The sequence below is a fragment of the Heteronotia binoei genome, chromosome 2 (assembly GCF_032191835.1).
Source record: "Heteronotia binoei isolate CCM8104 ecotype False Entrance Well chromosome 2, APGP_CSIRO_Hbin_v1, whole genome shotgun sequence".
Lineage (NCBI taxonomy): Eukaryota > Metazoa > Chordata > Lepidosauria > Squamata > Gekkonidae > Heteronotia > Heteronotia binoei.
Genome location: NC_083224.1, coordinates 115,909,124 through 115,930,093, shown reverse-complemented (window position 1 = coordinate 115,930,093; position 20,970 = coordinate 115,909,124). Strand labels below are relative to the sequence as shown.

Below are 20,970 nucleotides of genomic sequence, written 5' to 3'. Positions count from 1 at the left end.
GTTTCATGGGCTCTCAGGTACTTATAGCAAGGCATTTGGGCCCCTTTTACAGACCCAGTGGTGTTGTTGGAAGCATTACGGGATGCGAACTTCAGGATGGGCTCAGAAGCTAAACAGTTCTTTCCTTCTTTTGGAAACTGAATAAAATTAATAATCAAGCTCATTTTGACACAAAAAAGGGATAGGTAGCTGGGTATCATCTGTTACTACGTGGGATCTTTCAGGGGAATTAGGAGAAGCTTTATGTAAAAAAATAACCCTCAGATGTTCACATATAGTGAGGAAAACTTGAAAGATATCCACAAAGTGCACAGTGGCCTTTCAGGTGTAATATCAACTAAACCACAGCTCATGTGGCACAGCTGTTTTTTCCATTTCTCTTTCAATTTTAAATTCAGTGCATGGAAAGGAAATTTCCTTGAAGCCCTGCCAAACTGGGCAGATTACCAGGATAGGTGAATGGGTAAATGATTACAGCAGTTTTTTCCTGAAAGGCAAAACACTTTCAAAGACAGCAGAATACTTTTTTCCCTTTTCTACTTGTGCCATTGCTGGCTTAACCAGCAATGGTTTGGTCAACCTTCTCTGAGCATGTAGTCTCTGGTCAACCTTCTCTGAGCAATGTAGTCTCTGATTTCTCAAGAATAGATTGAAACCCGACAGAAACACCTGGAACTTAATGGAGCAGATCAACACTATCTTTTGAATTAAAGCAGAAAACTTGAGAATATGAAATGGGAGTTTGTCACTTTGATTGGAAGTACAGATAGTTGTTCCTTTTAATTGTGCAAGTTTGTGGGGGAAAATGGTTTATCTGAGCCATTATTACTTTGTGTCCCATCCAGTCATGTAACATCTTTTTGTGGTCATGAGCTAAGTCTCTCTATCTTTCTCTTTTTCTCTCTTCCCGCTCCCTCTCCCCCCTCTTTCTCTATGTTTAGCTAATTGAAAGTGTCCCTCCTACCTAGTAGCACAAGAAACCCACTTTTCCTTTGCCATCTCTAGTTCAACCCCTGCTTGCCTTAGAATCATAGAAAGAATCATAGAATCATAGAGTTGGAAGGGACGTCTAGGGTAATCTAGTCCAACCCCCTGCACAATGCAGGAAACTCACAAACACTTCCCCCTAAATTCACAGTATCTTCATTACTGTCAGATGGCCATCAAGCCTCTGTTTAAAAACCTCCAAGGAAGGAGAGCCCGCCACCTCCCGAGGAAGCCTGTTCCATTGAGGAATAGCGCTAACGGTCAGGAAGTTCTTCCTAATGTTGAGCCAGAAACTCTTTTGATTTAATTTCCACCCATTGGTCCTACCATCCAGGGCCACAGAAAACAATTCCACACCATCTCTATATGACAGCCCTTCAAGTACTTGAAGATGGTGATCATATCACCACTCAGCCACCTCCTCTCCAGGCTAAATATCCCCAGCGCCTTCAACCTTTCCTCATAGGACTTGGTCTCCAGACCCCTCACTATCTTCGTCGCCCTCATCTGGACCCTTTCCAGCTTGTCTATATCCTTCTTAAAATGTGGTGCCCAAAACTGAACACAATACTCCAGGTGAGGTCTTACCAGAGCAGAGTAAAGCGATACCATCACATTACGTAATCTGGACACTATATTTCTGTTAATACAGCACAAAATTGCATTTGCCTTTTTAGCCACCGCATCACACTGTTGACTCAGTTTAGCATATGATCCACTAAGACCCCTAGATCCTTTTCGCACATACTACTGCTAAGACAAGTCTCTCCCATCCTATAACCATGCATTGGATTTTTCCTACCTAAATGCAGAACTTTACATTTATCTCTGTTAAAATTCATTTTATTGATTTTAGCCCAGTTTTCCAGCCTGTCAAGGTCATCCTGTATCCTGTTTCTGTCTTCTTCTGTGTTTGCAACCCCTCCCAATTTCATATCATCCGCAAATTTAATAAGCATTCCCTCTATTCCTTCATCCAAATCATTGATAAAGATGTTGAACAAAACAGGTTCCAGGACAGATCCTTGAGGCACTCCACTTGTCACTCCTCTCCAAGAAGATGAGGAACCATTCACAAGCACTCTTTGGGTGCGATCTGTCAAGCAGTTACAGATCCACCTAACGGTAACAGGATCCAAACCACATTTTACCAACTTGTCAACAAGGATAGTATGTGGAACTTTATCAAAAGCCTTACTGAAATCAAGATAAACGATGTCTGTCTACAGCATTCCCCTGATCCAGCAAGGTAGTCACTTTCTCAAAAAAAGAGTTCTGGTTAGTCTGACATGACTTGTTCTTGAGAAAACCATGCTGGCTCTTAGTAATCACATCCATTCTTTCTAAATGTTCCAGGACCGACTGTTTGATGATTTCTTCTAAAACATTTCCAGGTATAGACGTCCAACTGATGGGTCGGTAGTTACCCGGATCGTCTTTTTTCCCCCTTCTTGAAGATGGGGACAACATTCGCCTGCCTCCAATCTTCTGGCACCTCTCCTCCAAGAATTCTCAAAAATAATAGCCAGACGCTCAGAAATTACATCTGCAAGCTCTTTTAGAACCCTTGGATGCAATTCATCTGGCACTAAGGACTTAGTTTCATTTAAAGAAACTAGGTGTTCATGTACTACCCCTATGTTGATCCTAGGTTGGAACTTCATACCCTACTTATATGTTCTGTTTTTTGCCATGTTGAGCACCGTTTCCCTCAGAAGAGAAGACTGAGGAAAAGTAGGAATTGAGCAGTTCCGCCCTCTCTTCATTAGCTGTTACAATTTCACTTTCTTGCCCTTGCAATGGGCCTACCGTGTCCTTGCTCTTTTTCTTACTCTGAACATAAGAAAAGAACCCTTTTTTGTTGTTTTTAGCATCTTTGGCCAGCCTAAGCTCATACTGAGATTTAGCTTTCCTAACTTTTTTGTGTTTTAACAATTTATTAATAACACATGGTTACAATATTTAACTCTTTCTTATACTAAACCATATGATATTTCACCCCCCCTTCCTCCAATGTTGACTTCCCCGAAGTTATAAATTTCCAGTTAATTCTAAAGGTACCACTAATCTATCAAAATGTAATACTTTTGATTAATATTAAAAAAATTGCCCAATGTCTTTTTACGTTCCACTCTTTCTCCATATATCCTTTGAATTTCTTCCACTCCTTTTTGAATAAGTCTAAGTCATAGTCTCTTAAAGTTTTAGTTAATTTGTCCATCTCACTCCACGATAAAACTTTCACAATCCAGTCCCATTTCTCTGGTATTGTTCCTTGTTTCCAAAGCTGCGCATACAATGCCCTAGCAGTTGAGAGCAAATACCAAATTAAAGTCCTGTCTTCCTTTGGAAATTTTTCTAATTGTAATCCAAGCAAAAAGGTCTCTGCAGTTTTTTTGAAGTCGTAACCCAGAATTTTGGAGATTTCTTGTTGTATCATCTTCCAATACTCCTTCGCTTTTTCACAAGTCCACCACATATGAAAGAAAGAACCTTCATTTTTTTACATTTCCAACACCTATCCGACATCTTTTTATGACATCTAGCCAGCTTTTTCGGAGTCATGTACCACCTATACATCATCTTAAAACAGTTCTCCTTAATACTCTGACAGGTTGAGATCTTCATCGAGTTCTTCCAAAGGTGCTCCCATGCATCCATTTGTATTTCTCTATTCACATTAATTGCCCATTTTACCATTTGAGATTTTACTACTTCTTCTTCTGTAAACCATTTCAATAATAATTTATATACTTTTGATATTAATTTTTCATTATCTCCAAGCAGGACCCTTTCCAGTTCTGTTTGCTCGCGTCTAATTCCATCCATTTTAATATCATTTTCCATCAAGCTTTTAATTTGTTGCATTTGAAACCATAGCTTTCCTTACTTTTTCTCTACAAGCACTGGTGATTTGTTTATATTCATCCTTGGTTATAAGGCCCTCCTTCCAATTCCTAAAGGAGTCTTTTCTATCTCTCAAGTCTTTAGAGAACTGTTTATGGAGGCACTTCAGCTTCTTTAGGCTTTTTCCATTTTTTCTTCTCATAGGAATCATCTGTGATTACGCTTTCAGTATTTCGCTTTTAAGAAACTCCCACCCCTCCTGAACTCCCTTCCTCCTAAGTATTTCTGACCATGGGGTTTTACCCAGCATAGTTCTAAGTTTATCAAAGTTTGCCTTTTTGAAGTCCAACCTATAAGTCTGACTATGTATAGCTTTTCCCTTCCCTAAGACTGTAAATTCCAAAATCACATGGTCACTACTACCCAGGGTGCCCACTGTTTCTACTTCTTCAATCAATTCTTCCTTGTTGGTGAGAATCAAATCCAAGGTAGCAGATCCCCTTGTTTCCGTCTTCACATTCTGGAAAAGGAAGTTGTCAGCAAGACAAGTCAGGAATCTATTTGACTTTTCATTTTTAGCAGAGTTGGACTTCCAACTCTGAACATAAGAAAAGAACCCTTTTTTGTTGTTTTTAGCATCTTTGGCAGCCTAAGCTCATACTGAGCTTTAGCTTTCCTAACTTTTTCTCTACAAGCACTGGTGATTTGTTTATATTCATCCTTGGTTATAAGGCCCTCCTTCCAATTCCTAAAGGAGTCTTTTTTATTTCTCATGTCTTTAGAGAGCTGTTTATGGAGCCAACTTGGCTTCTTTAGGCTTTTTCCATTTTTTCTTCTTATAGGAATCGTCTGTGATTGCGCTTTCAGTATTTTGCTTTTAAGAAACTCCCAACCCTCCTGGACCCCCTTCTTCCTAAGTATTTCTGACCACGGGATTTTACCCAACATAGTTCTAGATTTATCAAGGTTTGCCTTTCTGAAGTCCAATCCATAAGTCTGACTACGTATAGCTTTTCCTTTCCCTAAGACTGTAAATTCCAAAATCGCATGGTCACTACTGCCCAGGGTGCCCACTATTTCCACTTCTTCAATCAATTCTTCTTTGTTGGTGAGAATCAAATCCAACATAGCAGATCCCCTTGTTTCCTTCTTCACTTTCTGGAAAAGGAAGTTGTCAGCAAGACAAGTCAGGAATCTATTTGACCTTTCATTTTTAGCAGAGTTGGACTTCCAACAGATGTCTGAGTAATTGAAATCTCCCATGATCACTGTATCCCTTTTCTTGGAGAACTTTGCAATCTGCTGTAGAAATACCTCATCCAAGTTCTCTGCCTGACTTGGTGGTCTATAGCAAACCCCTACAATAATATCACTGTTATTTCTTTCTCCTTTTATTTTTACCCAGAGACTCTCAACTGAGCTGCCATGCTCAGATTCACATATTTCCTCACAAGTATATACCTCCTTCACATACACTGCTACGCCTCCGCCCTTTCTCATTTGCCTGTCCCTTTTAAATGTTGTACCCCTGAATCCTAATATTCCAGTTGTGAGTGTCATCCCACCAAGTTTCAGTAAGGCCTATTATGTCATAGTCTCCTTCCTTTATTAGGACTTCCAGTTCCTCCTGTTTGTTTCCCATACTCTGTGCATTAGTGTAGAGACATCGGAATCCACGTTTTATGCATCCCGAGGGTTTGGTTTCTGTACAATCCTGCAAGTTATGCGCCACTCTTTGCAAATCTTTAATGTCCCCAGTTTCTGGCATCATACGAGGCTTTGAATTATTGTCTCGCTCCCCCATACAATTTAGTTTAAAGCCCTCCTTATTAGGTTAGCAAGGCTGTTACCAAACACCCTTTTCCCTACCGCTGTATGGTGCAAACCATCTCCTGATAGAAGACCACCATCTCAAAAGCATAAACCATGGTCCAGAAATCTGAATCTCTCCTGACACCATCGACGTAGTCAGTCATTTATTTTAAGTATTCTTCTTTCTCGTCCTAAGCCACGGCCTTCAACAGGAAGCACTGACGAGAACACAACCTGTGCACCCATCTCCTTCACCTTCTGACCAAGAGCCACATAGTCCTTTCTAATACGTTCAGGGCTATGACGGGCAGTATCGTTCGTTCCCTTGTGGATGAGCACAAAAGGATAGTAATCCATGGGTTTGATAAGTCTTCCAATCCTTTCTGTTACATGCTGGATGCGTGCACCTGGCAGACAGCAGACCTCTCGGGATGACAAGTCTGGTCAGCACACTTTGGGCTCCACCCCTCTGAGCAAGGATTCTCCAATCACCATCACCTTCCTCTTCCTATATTGGGGAGCAGAAGCTCCAGGCTTTTTATCCACAGAATCCTGAGAAACTTTCTTCAAGCTTCATGGAGGCTGGGGAAGTAGCCCTTGTTCCAATGGCTCAGAATCAGTTATTGTGGGGAAATCCTGGAACCAATTGCTGAGAAGCAGGGGCTCAGAACATCTCCTGATTTTCTTTCTCCTTTTGGTTACATTTTTCCAGGAACCCTCCTCCTGTGTTGAGTCCTCTTCTAATTGCTGAGATACCGTTTCCTCTCCCTCCTCTTGTCCTTTCAAGAGCGCCTCATACGTTTTGTCAAGGAAATCCTCATCTTCCTTTATACACTGCAGTGTGGACAATCGTGCCTCCAGTCCCTGTATCTTTTCCTCCAGCAGGGCCACTAACTTTCACTTGCTACAAGTGTAATTCATGCTACTCTCAGGTAGAAATACAAACATCTCAGTCTTTACACTTCACTGCCTCTGCTCCCTCACCAGCCATACTGCTGCAATCCATTTCAAAAATTTCTTTATCTTCACTTCTCTTTAAATCTCACTACCAACTACCACTTGAAACTACTTTTGAGTAACTACCCACCTTTCTACAGAACCCCTAGGCTAGATCCCCAGACTAAAAGCCACAGGCCAAGAGCCTCTGGCAAGGATGAGCCTTGCAAATTAAAGGCTCAAGCCCCCACCCACCTCTGACTCAACAGCCAGAGCAACAGCAGAGAGTGGGGCCAGCAATTACCCCCAGGCAAACAAGCTCTCCTCACTCAGCAACAGCTACACAAAAGCAATCAGCCCTCTCCAGCAGGCACCAAGCACTCCACAGTTACCTCCCACAGCAACCCTAGGTAATGCTCCCCAGCAATTTTAGAAAAGCAAATCAAGTCTCACTCACCTTACCAGCAGCTCTGTTCTAGATCTGAACAGCTTCTTCTACTGCAGCTGAGCCACTTCTCATAGCAGAAGTGTAAGACCCATATTTTCAGTTTACAGATACACATCATGAATATTTCTCAAAGCTTTTGTGACCTTTTTATTATCCCTGCTGTTAACCAACAATACATCACCTTTTAAAGAGATTTGAGGAGTTTAGGGGAGGAAAGGCCTCAGGCAATTGTTGAAAACAACAAAACAGTTTATTCTCAGCTCAGGTGCTTCACATTGTGTCATGTGGCTTTATCTAGATACTATCAGTGCATGTTGTCTTAAGTGCCTGTATATGTTCCATTTGTTCCCCTGTTTGTCATTCTAAAATGCTTTGTCAAATGCTGGGACTCTTGGGAGAGGTAGAAAATGAAATTTCACAATACAGGGTGTAGTAGTAAGACAGCACGAATGATCTCCGTTTATAGAATCAAAAAGGTTCTGGCTGACAAGGTTCCTGACACAAGAGATGGATGTTTGACCATTTCCTGTCTAATGGTAAGTTGCAAATCTGGCACTCTTTTTCTCTCCTGACCCTTAAACAGATGGCAAGTTTTACTAGGCTAGAGGAGGGGTGAGAATTCGGCTGCTATAGGCTGACTTTCCTGTGACGAAGTAAAGCTATTGAGGAAGCAGCTGCCTGAGAAACTCCATCCGCATCCGAAGTCCTTCCTTTTTAGCCTGGGGCTCTCCCTCCCTGACTGCTGTTCTTTTGTGTCCTTAGCCAGGATATGGAGAGGGCATTGGTCACTGTCTGTCCTGCCCTTGGACAGGCACAGGACTAGAAGAGGAAGCTTAGAGAGGGGTAGCTAATGATTTCCTAAATCTTTTCTCAATTTCCTGTTCCCAAAGAATGGCTAAAATGTTCAGTTATGTGTTGATTCAGAAGCGTCCTAGTAGCGACTCCTTAACAATTTTTTTTTATATTTTCACTATTATTAATTCATTTCTGCCCTATGTCCTGTCTGGGTTAAGTACTTTCAGTTAGCAGCGTTATTTAGTTTGCAGTAGCAATTGCTACTTCTCCAGTCATTTGATGTGTTCAGTCTTCCTCTGTTGCTTCCACAGCTCTTTTAAAGACTGTTTGCATCACTCCTCCCCTTTGCATCCTGTCTGTACAACTGGTGACTAAACAAATAAACAAAACACAGCTAGGCTTGCCAGTCCCCCAGTCCAGGCAGCGGATTCCCCAGTTTTGCAGGCTCCTCCCTCCTGCCAGCCAGCTGGCTAGAAGGGGGAACCCCCATCCCAACAGCCACCATGAGTCTTTAGATCTCAGGCAGGGTTAGCAAACTGCTTCTGTTTTGGAAGGTGTGAGTGCCTTTAAATCTCTGCAGCACTAAAAATGCAGGGGGGTGGGCAAGGAGGCCGAGGAAGTGAGAGAGCCCATTCCCTCTCTTCCTTTTGCATTCCTTTCAGAAGTTGTTTGGGATAGTAGAGAGATAGTAAAAATAAATAAATAAATAGTTAATTAGAACCTGATTATAGGAAAACTCCACCTCTTAGACCTTGTTCTCCTTAGTTGGTTGAAATACAGCAGATTGTTACATTCAGCAACTCCAGTAAGTAAAGCTATGTACACCATTACCCCAGGGAAATCACAAAAGTGTGGGCATACAAACCATTTATCTGGCTGCTTTGTGAGTGTGTATGTAGGGCTTTTTTTGAGCAGGAGCGCACAGGAACACAGTTCTCGCTGGCTTGGTGTCAGAAAAAAAGCCCTGTGTGTATGTGTTCATTTTCATTTAGTTTGTTTGTGTGTTCATTTTTATTTAGCAGCTGCTGTGGAACAAAAAGGCAAAAAAGAGAAGGAAATAAAGACTGTATTCAGGGAAACTGCACTGCTGTATTTTATTTATTTGTATGGAATGGGAAAGTCTCCTGGCTCCACCCCCCCCCCCCCAAAAAAGTCCCCAGATATTCCCTGTTGGGCTGGGCACAGTCCCCATATATTGTACTTAACATTTGGCCTGTGTTTTCAGTTCCAGATTTTCTAAGTGTCCATTAAAATGTAATCCATAGCTTTTCTTCTTTCTTTTTTTTTGAGGGGAGAGAAGATCTATAAGACCCAAGACCACTTGGGTTCTTTTTTGTGTTTTTTTTTTATACAAAAAGAATGTAAGGTACTAAAAAGGGGTCATTTTGTAGAAAAATAAGTGGTGGATCTCATCCAAGGATTGTTATGCAGCTGCTTATACTATTCAATGGACAAAGAGGTGGAACTCTCAGAAAGGTTCAGGAGCTGTGTTCCTGTGAGCTCCCACTGAATCTGAGGCCGGGTGCTAAATATGTTTTCCCATGTATTCAGACACAGGTGAGCCTGAGTCTTTCCTTGCCTATATATTCAAATCTGCTAATGGAAGGAGTTTCATTGAGGCTGCAATCAGAGATCACATGTAATCATCATGGAAGGAAAAAGTCAAGACATCTTGTTGCCAGGATCTCTCTTGTGCCATCCTCCTTTCCTTGTCCCCCTCCCATACTAAGAATTGAAGTTAAACACAATCTCCAATTACCTGTTGTGTACAAATACAGATACTTAGGTTAACTAGAGCTAGTCTCTCACTCTCCAGTAATCATGATTCTGAGCCTGAGATAAACTTGGCATAAGATCCTGAGGTGGGAGGGGGCAGAATACTTAACATGCATAGCCTGCTTTCTGTCACAGCTAACTACAATGTATGGAGAAGGGAAGAGCAAGACATGCTCAGCAACAAACTGAGTTTGGAATATTTTCTCTTCACTTGGTTACATACAATGACTCAATACAAGTAGCAGTACAGAATTGTTCTTATGCTTTTACTGCTGTTCTATCTTGTTTGGTCATGCTAATCTGATTGCTTGACCCTTAATCTGTGAGCCACCCTGAGCCTGCCTTCGGCAGGAAAGGCGGAATATAAATTAAATAAATAAATAATAACAGAAGTCTGGTAGCTTCAGAGAGCCCAGTGTTGTGAAACTAATATTATTTGTCTCTCCCTAAGACTATCAGAGTAATAGCTGCCAACACCAGGGTATATTTTACTATCCATGGACTTTGTGAAATGGGAGTTTCCCACTTCCCCTTCCTACTGCAGTTCCACTGAGCCCCTTCTGACATTTTGTTTCTGGGGGCTGTAGACTCTCAAGAACTGCATCAGGAGAAGGGGAATATTGGCTGAAAGAGGGTGTATTAGAAATGGTTTTCCCCTCTTCAGAAATGCCATTAAGTCTTTGGAAAGGGATTATATCCATTTTTGTTGTTCAGTCGCACAGTCGAATCCGACTCTTTGCGACCCCATGGAACAAGTCACACCAGTCCCTCCTGTCTTCCACCATCTTCCGAAGTCTGCTCAAATTCATGTACATCAGTAATGCTGTCCAGCCATCTCATCTTTTGCTATCCCCTTCTTCTTTTGTCTTCTGTCTTTTCCAGCATCAGAATCTTCTCCTGTTAGTGCTCCTTCTCATTTGGTGGCCAAATTTTTTGAGCTTCAGCACCTGGCCTTTCATACCATACCACTATGTTTCATCGCCTCATTTTCTGTCAGAGTTTATTGGCTGTGTTTAGAACTTTTAACTATTGCTTATCATAAAAACTATCCTAAGGCTGCATGCTGAATCATATCCATATCACTAGACCTCTTTTTGTGTCACACATAACAATAATAGCCAACATAATATCAAGATAGGCCTGGCCTTCCATGATGTCAGAGGCATAGTTGCTATGCTACAAGCACTATATTTCTGCGCAGTAATAACTGAAAGTCATGTGTTAACATATAACAGTTGGAAGGTTCCAGAGGGAGGCAGAGACAATAAAAAAGACCGATTTGTCTCAGACTCAATGACATTCAAGGGCTATTAAGTTTACCCATCATTAGGCAGCAATTCTCTTCAAAAGTCATTTGACTTTTCATTTCCAAGGGTTACCAAAGCTATACCCAGTGTTTCACTTGCATTTCCCAGCCTGAAATAACAAATGCAAGACATGCATTTCATACTTTCCCAGCTGATGAAACAGTCTTGTTTTGCTTGGAATTGAAATGCACAAAGAATTTCTGAAATCAAAATAGGTGAAGTTTTAACATGAACACCCATCCTCTGTAGTGCAGCTCTGAAGTGGCTGTTTATTAGACCATACCATTTTCCCACTCTTTTTCACCTGAATGTCAGATGTTTGCTAAATCTTTCTGGGCCTACATCTTTTCTAATATAATAAAGAAAAAGAAATCAATTGGTTGAAATGCTAAGCTGCTGGCTTACAACTTTATACTGCACATTCCTAGTCTTCTGCTGTTGAGTTTTCTTTATGGGTGGAGAGCACCTTCTACAGGAAATGGAATAAATCCAAGCAAAAACACTGTGTGCATTTGCCCTCTCTTTTTTGTGTGTTAAGCAGCTGAGGCATTAGTAGGGTTTAACACACTGTTCTAACCTTAGAAGATCATGTTTCATGATTTCTATAAGTGTTTTTATAACCTCAAGTTTTGCTAAAGTGAAATACAGTTTAACAGGGGAATTAAAGCTACTACCAGGTATCTGATTTAAAGCCACACACACCATGAACCAGGGAGCAAAGGGTAAGGAAGCCAAGATGACACTCCATCCATAATTTATTCATTTAGAAAATAAGGCCAGATTTAATCTAATCCCCATCTGCCACTTTGACCATGCAACCCCCACCTCACTCCTGTCACAAATTGATTTGTCATGGAGATCTTGCTATGGGATATGGATATCACTGTGATTGAAACCAGTCCCTAGAAGTAGGCAAGTAAGAGGCACATCATCAGAATGGCCTTTTAGCCCTCATCTCCACAAAAGTAGTCCAAATGAGTGACCTGCCAAAGGAAAGTTTACCAGATATTCTGCAGCCACTCTAGAAGATGTTACATACATCTACAAACCACTGAAATCAAGAAGATTGAGTTAAGAATTTACATTCCACTGATTTCAATGAGACCCAGGTGCTCTTTAGAGCTTTCCCGAGCTTTGTAAGAATTGTGTACCTGTGTGCTGGTTTGTTTAAACATTCTTTAGACCACAAAGGAGCCGCTGGTAGATATGTGACTTCTGTGAAGCTGGGACAACATCTTAAGTATATCTTACTCCATGCTGGGCACATCAGGCAATGATGGAGCTCTTCAGGGGCAGGGCTACCCCCTGCCAGCCATCTCTGTGCTGGCAGGTTGGAGGCCCTGAAATCAGGGGAACCCCTGGCAGGCTGGGGGATTGAGAATCCTACTAAATTCTCATCTATTTCAATAGTATTGTCACAAAATTGCTGATGGGGGTTGTGCGGGTAAATCACAGCTCTTTTTCTTGGTGAACCCTACTGTGTGCAACAGGAGATACAACTTTCTTTTCTGGAAAAAAAATCTTTAATAGCTACTGTCTCCAGTATAGGCCCACTGAAATCAATGGAGTCATGCCAATCATGCCATTAAGAAGGGAAATGTAGTGTCAGTGCATGAGATCAAAGAGAACATAAAATGAAAATAAATAATACTTTTAAGGAAGAGATTGATCCTGTTTGTTTTCCTTTTCCAATTACCTATTTTTCTGGGTACAGTTCTGTTTCCACCGTGAATTGACTGTAGCCACCAATGCAAATATACAGATGTCAAAATAACTTATCTGGGAGCATAGCAAGACAATTGGAAGTCTGAATGAAGACATCTGCACATAGTAAACAACCAGTCTCTTTAAACAATCAAGTGCTTTGTGGTTTCTCACACTGAAAAGCCTGTCAGCCTAACTGATGGAATCCTACAACTAGGATTCCAGCTATCCTAATCCTGTTAAATCTTTTGTTTTTTAAAAAATATCATAAAAACAAGCATAGTACCTATAAACAAGAGGAATATTCATACCGGATACAGTTGTCACTGGAATAGAAGTCAATCATTTGGTTGTTGTGGTTGCAAAAGAGATATAAGTCTAGGTTTAGATTGTTTCAGGGCTTTTTTTTTTTTAGCAGAAACGCAGTTCCAGCTGGCTTGGTGTCAGGGGATGTGGCCTAATATGCAAATGAGTTCCTGCTGGGCTTTTTCTACAAAAAATAGCTCTGAATTGTCTACAGACTCTCAACTCCAGGAACCAAATGGCTTATCCAACTCCTTTTTTCAGAAAGTGGCCCATACTTTGCAAATCCCCACTAAGTAATAACGGTGTCTCTGTTACACTGGCATAATGTATCCAGTAATAATCCAGTTAATGTCTTGTTATATATATAAATACATAAATGCTTTGTGCACATACAGCTTGCAAATGTATTACATGTATGTAGGTGTCATTTCGTAGAAAAAGCTCATTTGCATAACTCATTTGCATATACTACACATCCCTGACATTACCGGAAGGTGTACTACATTATATCAGCTCAGCATCTACCTTAAAATGCTTCTAGACTTATAATTATCATAATAAAACCTTACTCCCATCATACTTTTAAAATTACTTTCTCCTATGTGGCCACAGTGGCATAATGATTTCTGTCTGCTTTATATGTTTGGGTTATTTGCCCTTTTTTGTGGGGAAAAATATTAGAAAGTTTGTCAAATCTTAGAGTTCAGCAAAATTCTCACAGGGGGTTTGAACAATGGAGCCCAGAAGCAAGGTTTTTTTTTTTTTTTGGGGGGGGGGTAAAGAAAGAAAGAACACAATAAAATGTACAGGTTCCAGAGCTCTACTCCTGTGAGCTCCTGTCCAAAATGAGGCCTGCATGTATGTATACCTTTATACCTCTCTCTCTCTTTCTCACTGTGTGTGTGTGTTGTAACTTGCTTTTTTTTTTTTTGTTCAGCAGACTTGCTATTCTGCGTAAGACAGGTATCTGCAGCAAGCCAGGCTTGGTCTGATTCTTTTCCTTTCTAGGTTGCATTTTGCAAGGGAGAAAGTCTATCATTCATGCTAGCCTGATAATGCCTAGGCTGTAACACTAAAGGAGGATGTCTAAGCTTCCTCTCAGAGCTTTCTCATTGTGTGACTGCTTCTCTGAATTGTCAGATGTGGGCATGTTCACATCCGTAAGAGCATATACGTCATTGGATATTTTAGGGAAAGGAGCTAGGAATATCTCTTCCTAAACATTTAAAACCGGCTATACAATCATTCTGACTAAGCTTGAATTTACTAGTAGAGAAGAAAAGTAAAGTCATCCCATTAAATGAAAATATTTGACTTATTTGGTAAAGAAAGCTAATATCAATGGGTAAATAAAATAAATGGGTAATAAATAATATCAATGGGTAAATAAAATAAAACAACAAGGAAATTAAGAGAAAGAAATCAAGAATGGGAAGCAACTGTATATGTATGGGTGAGGATTAAACACTAGCATCAGTTCTAGAAATAGTTGCCAAATTGTGTTGAATATTTATGGATTGTGACTCATTATCAGTCATAGACAAATCTTTCTCAGTTGTAGATGAAGACTGTGACTTTCAGAACAGCTGGCTCATAGCTATGATGTGGCATCTTGGGGAACCACATCAGAAAATTTGGGGGAAGGAGGAAAGAATGAGTATGAAGGATAGTTGTATGTCTACACTTAAACCTAAACTGAAAGTAAATGATAAGGTGTTTGCTTTAATGCCAGCCTTTCATTGTATCTTTGCAATTAATTTAATTAATTCAAATGGCCCATGTTATGTTTGAGGCTATCTCAAATAGTTGCATAAAATTGCAGATGGTTTTAAGACAGGGGTGGGGAACGTCTGGCCCGAGGTCCATTTATGGCCCTCGAGATCACTTGGTCTGGCCCTTGGGGTTTGCTGGGCCGAGCTAAGCCACGTGGCAGCCTCTACAAAAAAAGCCATGGACCTAGGCATTTGCCTAGGGTGGTGGGCTGGGGGTCTGTGTGCCAAATCAGGCTTTCCCCACATTGCTTCAAATAGAAAAATAATTATTTGTATTAATTTTGCTGGCCTGAATTGTTCTCCCTCGGTGGAGCACTGTTTTTTAAGTTGATAATTTTGTATGGCCCGCAAATGATGCTATAAATATCCAAATGGCCCTTGGCAGAAAAAGGGTTCCCCCACCCCTGTTTTAAGAGGAAGGACAGAATTTTAAGATCTCAAATTCTTTGAGGTGTTGAGGCAGCAGGTACATTAGCAAAAAACTACTGAGACAGACATAGCTGCAATTATGTCAAGATTTTTCTGTTTCTTGTAACAGTTTGCTAACTGAGATTTACTGTAGTGTGGCCAATCATAATAATGTCTAAATCATAGCCAAGTCACCAAAGCAAAATCACAGCTACCACTCTAGACATGTTAGAGAAGAATAATCAGCTGAGAGTTCTGCATCTTTGCAGACGAGAAGCATAAAATGAACCTAAATTAAAGTTTTAACTGGATCCAGGCTCAGCATCTTTGCATCTCCTTGTCCAGTGGAATAAATTCTTTCTTAAAAGAATTGACTAGCTCAGTCTTTGACGTCCAAATGACTTCCTTAGAATATGTATAAATTTGGTATATATGTTGGGTAGTGGTTAGGATGTGATTAGGATGCCAGACTAGGATCTGGACAGCCCATGTTTAAATCCCAACTCTGCCATAAAGTTCCGGCTGACCCTGGGCCAGTCACAGTCTCTCTCAGCCTAACCAACCTCACAGGGTCATTGTGAGGATAAAATGGAGGAAGAGAATGCTCCTTGGAGGACCGAAAAAATAAAATATATTAAGGGTCTTCTGTTTATATGTTCCTGTCAATGCCCTGACTGACCTATGAAATGAGAATATTACCTGGGCAGTTAATCTGATCATTCCCAGGTGTCCACTCTCAAGTATTAGAGCCCAGGTAGCCCATTAGTTTATTGAGAGGCTGTGAGTGGTAAAAGACAAGGGAGACAGCACAGTGACAGTAGAGGAAGACTTGGGCCAAGCCTGATAGGACATGGGGAAAAACTCATTTCAAAGCATACTTCACGGCAGTAATGGTGATAAAGAAAAAACACTTTCTCAGCACCATTGCATCTGCATAGTGTAGGCCAGTGGAGCTGTTCTAGCTGGCCACTGTGACTGTTTTGTTCAGCATACTGCAGATAAAATCTGTTACATCCATTCCCACATAGACTATACATTAGCAGTGACAGGACTGGATGGTGCCAGGGCGCCAACTTGTCCTACTGTTTGGGACACTTTTCAGCAAATTTAGTCTGAGGATGTGGGCAGGATCCTTGGAAGTCTGAGGCCTATTACCTGTTTGTAGGATCCTTGAACATGCTGGTTACTTAATCTTCCATTGATATGCTGGCTGACTGGGTTAATGGGATTAAACAGGCCTGGTTATGGGATTAAACAGCCTTCGTCACCCTGGTGAATAACCTGTGCTGGGAGATAAACAGAATTAGCATAACTCATGTTTTTTTATCCTACTATTCATGGTATCATTCTGGACTGGAATTGCGAGTGGCCAATCTGTGGTGGGTCTGGTCCTACCTGGAGGGTAATTTCAGAAGGTAGCACTGCTCATTCCTTTCTGCTATGGGGTCTTGCAAGTTTCCAGCTTTTCCCTATGCTCTTTAAACTACATGAAACTGCTAGGTGAGGTCATCTGGAGATCTGGATTGCACTATCACCAATATGTGGTGACACTCATCTCTATCCCATGCTGATCCCAGACATACTGCAGAACCCCTCAGCTGGTGAATGGAGGCAGTTCTGGAGTGGATACAGGCTAATAAACTGAAGCTTAATCCTGACAAGATGAGTGTTGGTGGGGGGAATGTCAGACTCAGTATTTAAGGTGTTCTAGATAGGGTTCTGGATAGAGTTGCACTTCCCTGAAGAAACAAGTCCATAGGCCTACAGCTAAATAAGGAGGTGGCAGTTGTGGCCAGGAGTGCCTGCTTCCAGCTTCAACTGGTTAGTTAGCTGTGACCTTTCCTGGGCAGAAAAAATCTGGCCACTGTATTGCATATAAGATTGCCAGGTCTTACCTCCTCGCCAGTGGGAGTGAGTGGGTGGGAAGAAGCTGGGGGATGGGGCGACATCACCACGTGTGGCATTCCCAACATGATGACATCACTTCTGTATGCCATCATCACATCAGGGACATTGAGCCCGGTCATGGCTGTTGGGGCGAAGAGTCTCCTGCTCCCACTTGGGGACTGGCAACTCTAGGTGCATACCCTGATTACACTGAGATTAGATTACTGCAATGCACTCTGTGCAGGGCTGCCTTTGAGAAATGTTCAGAAACTTTAATTGGTACAGAATGCTGAAACAAGGATATTGACTGTAGCGGGTTGTAAGGAACATACTGGTATTGACGTTTAAAGCCCTGAGGGGCCTGGGACCAGCATATCTAAGGGACTGTTTCTCCCCATATACCTGCACAGAGCCTTGCGCTCCAGTAACATCTACTGGTTATCCCTGGTCCAAAAGAGGTCCACTTAGCCTCAACCAGGGCCAGGGCATTTTCTGTCCTGGCCTCTGCATGGTAGAATTTGATGCAATTCCACAGGGCCTGTGAAACAGAGCTGTTCTGCCAGGCTTTAAGTTGAGGTGTCCCTGCTCAAAATAGTCCCTCTCTTTGCCCAGAGGACCATTAAGAACATGCAGAAGCAATTTTATCTGAGCTGCCTTTTCCAGCTATGGGGCCTTGTGTGGGATAATAGTTTATGTCGTCATCATGATAATTTTAACTGTGATTTTAATCTGTATTCTTATTGATACTTAATTTTATTGTTAAATGGTTTATAATGTTTCAATTGTTTTTTATACTACTTGTTGTTACCTGTCCTGAACACACTTGGAGGGTTAAAATCAAAGAAAATAAATAAATAAAAAAAACACTGGGTTAAATAAATAAATATCTAGTTTTGGTCCATCTTCACTGGCTCCCAGTTTGTTTCTGGGCACAATTGAAGATGCTGGTGTTTACCTCTGTTTTGCATTTTAACTGTGTTTTCCAGTTGTTTTAATGACGTGTTTACGAGGTCTGATTTTAATAGTTTTTAAATGCAATTGTATCATGTATGTTTTAAATAGGCAGAATCAAGGCAGAAAGGCAAGATACAAATTCTATAAATTAATAAATAAATTACCAAAACGAGTAGAAAATGTGTAAAGCAAAAGAGAGTGGGAACAAAACTTTGGATTGTTCTATTGAATGCAATAATCTATTTTTCATTGTATCCACAGGTGTTTTATGTCTCTGACCTCTTCAAACAGAAAACAAAGACTCCTTTGCCTCCTCCTCCAATCCGGAAGGAGATCCTTTCACCTGTGGATATAATTGATAGGAACAATCATCACAACATGGTGTAAATGACTGGCAGATTTTTTTAAAAAAATTGATTTGTTTTGCAAAATGACTGCTGACAGCAACTACCTGCTGCTCTCAATCTCATCAGACAGTAGAATGTAGGGAGAGACTCTTACCTGACCAATAAGGTCTTACTTGGTGGCCTTTATATTCTTACAGCATTTGCATAAAATGGATGTTGTTTAACTAAGTGTAAGACAAAATGAAAAAACAATTCAAAACATGCAGGAATTCTAAATGTGCAATTGGCTAAGTGTTCATGTTGTAGTGAATGCTGAATTGTTCATAGCTTAATGAACACTAAATGATTCTAGGAAACTGGCCATCTCTGCATTTTTTTCACTATGATGCTTCCAATTCCTGTTGAGAGAGGAGGGAAAGAAAAGGGGAAAAAAACCCTCACCATCCTAGACTATAGCACTGTCTACCAGAAATAAGCACTGATTCAGGATTTGTGATCACTCTAATTTCTTATATTTTATATATTGATTTTCTTTGACTCCATTCCATACTGTGACTTAATTTTGATTTAGAAGAAGCTTGCCCTATAAGATGTTGCAAGGGTTTCTATTCCCACTACACAAACTTTGGGGTGGGGGGACTTTATATACCTGACTGTGCCTAAAGGAAGTCTGTTCTCCATTTGGAATATAATACAATCTGCAGGGTCCCCCCCCCCCCTCAGCTATCATCTTTCTTATTTTCCTCCAGCATCTGTATGACAGTCTCCATATTCACATTTTTATTCTCTATTAAGCATCAGAGAGCAGGTTAGACTTGTCAAATGAGGAATGCTTGAGAAGTGCAGGATCCGTATCTTTACATATGTATCATACCAGTACTGTATGAAATGTCTACCCTGTGTAGAACTTGCTTTATGTCCTGGTAAAATCTCCCTCTTGTTTCCATTGATGCATGCAGATTGCTAAAGTAATTTCTAAACCATTGAGGACCAACTCATTTAAAATTCACAGAATGTTCTTTTATTAGTAGGTCAGTCTTGATATACATTAGCACTATGGGATCTGGACTTCAGACCTAGAAAACATGGATCTTGCAAATCTGGGACAGACTGCTGGGCGGAGCTGTCCTAGTATGACATTCAGTGAAATCCCTCTCCTTATTTTCCATGGCCTGAAGAAAAGGGATTGTTATAAACTGTTAATTAGACACTAGGCCAAATGCTGCTCTCAACTATTACCAAGGGCAAATGAAGAAGAGAAGCAGAACTTTGCCCAGTAACTCTCCTTCTAGGCTTTCAAATAGAATTCCAAAAGACAATTTTTTTTAAAAAAAGATGTTTTGAGAACTGAATAACGAATGCTAACCATGCAGACTGGCCTTTGCACATCCTTGTCATACAGAATCCGTCCTATCATTTCAATTCTAGCAAGCTATGATTTTTATAAATATATATAAATATTATATAAATAATGTATAAAACATTAAAAATTAACTATGTAAAATATTATTTCTGAAACAATTTTAGATATATCCACTATGATTATAAACTGTGTTTTGACCTGTGTTATTTACATTTTGCTGCTTAAAAAAAGCATTGACTTAATTTTTTTATAGTTGACTAAAATATTGTAGTTCTGTGGTAGCAATATTTTAATGAAAATAACAACTAAAGACAATTGTATAAAACCATATTAAATTGTCTGTATTTTTGTAATGTTTCTTAAAAAAAAAAAGAATATGCAAGTTTTTTGTAGAGTACAAAATTAAAGTTTGTATTTGCAAAAACATTGCTGTATAAATGTGCTTTATAAATAAATTTTCTGGGCACAATTAATTCATCTGTGAGCTCATATTCTGTATTTGGTTACTAGGGAACGTTGCCCTGGAAGATAGTTAATTTCACACAGAAGAAGCATTATACACATATCTTCATAACAATGATCTTGAAAGGGCTTGCACTATTCAGCTATGTGACATACTGCTTATAATTTTATTATTTGGTTGATGTGTTGGATCAGAGAAAAATTAACCCAAATGTCTTTTAAGGAGCATCCCATGGTCTTCTTCAGCAGCACTGAACATTTGTGGGACACAATCTAGCATAAGCATTCTTCCTTCATTTAGTTTAACTGGATGTGAACATTTAAACAAAGTTTTATCAGTCCCTGGACCAGTGGCATAGGATTCCATAGTAGGAATTCCAGGCATTCTGCCTGTGCTCACAACCTCCTTGGAAGGTATGCCTGCAGCGAAGTCACAGGGGCATAAAGATGCAGCTGACTTATGGTGGTCCTGTAAGGTTCTCAGAGTGAGAGACATTCAGAGGTGATTCAAATGTCACCCCCATCTTTAAAAAGGGTTCCAGAGGAGATCCGGGAAATTACAGGCCGGTCAGTCTGACTTCAATACCGGGAAAGCTGGTAGAAAGCATTATCAAGGACAGAATGAGTAGGCAAATTGATGAACACGGGTTATTGAGGAAGACTCAGCATGGGTTCTGTAAGGGAAGATCTTGCCTCACTAACCTGTTACATTTCTTTGAGGGGGTGAACAAACATGTGGACAAAGGAGACCCGATAGATGTTGTTTACCTTGGCTTCCAGAAAGCTTTTGATAAAGTTCCTCATCAAAGGCTCCTTAGAAAGCTTGAGAGTCATGGAGTAAAAGGACAGGTCCTCTTGT

General features: G+C 40.5%; 1 protein-coding gene across 1 annotated transcript in view; it reads left to right on the top strand.

Moving 5' to 3' along the window:
* PLPP3 (phospholipid phosphatase 3) overlaps positions 1-20,122 on the top strand; it is a 145,251-nt gene extending 125,129 nt beyond the window's left edge. Inside the window, exon 6 of the mRNA XM_060231884.1 lies at positions 18,201-20,122. Coding sequence (XP_060087867.1) covers positions 18,201-18,326 — 126 coding nt within the window. The 3' untranslated portion in view covers positions 18,327-20,122. The remainder of the gene's footprint in view (positions 1-18,200) is intronic.
* Positions 20,123-20,970: the final 848 nt, after the last annotated feature.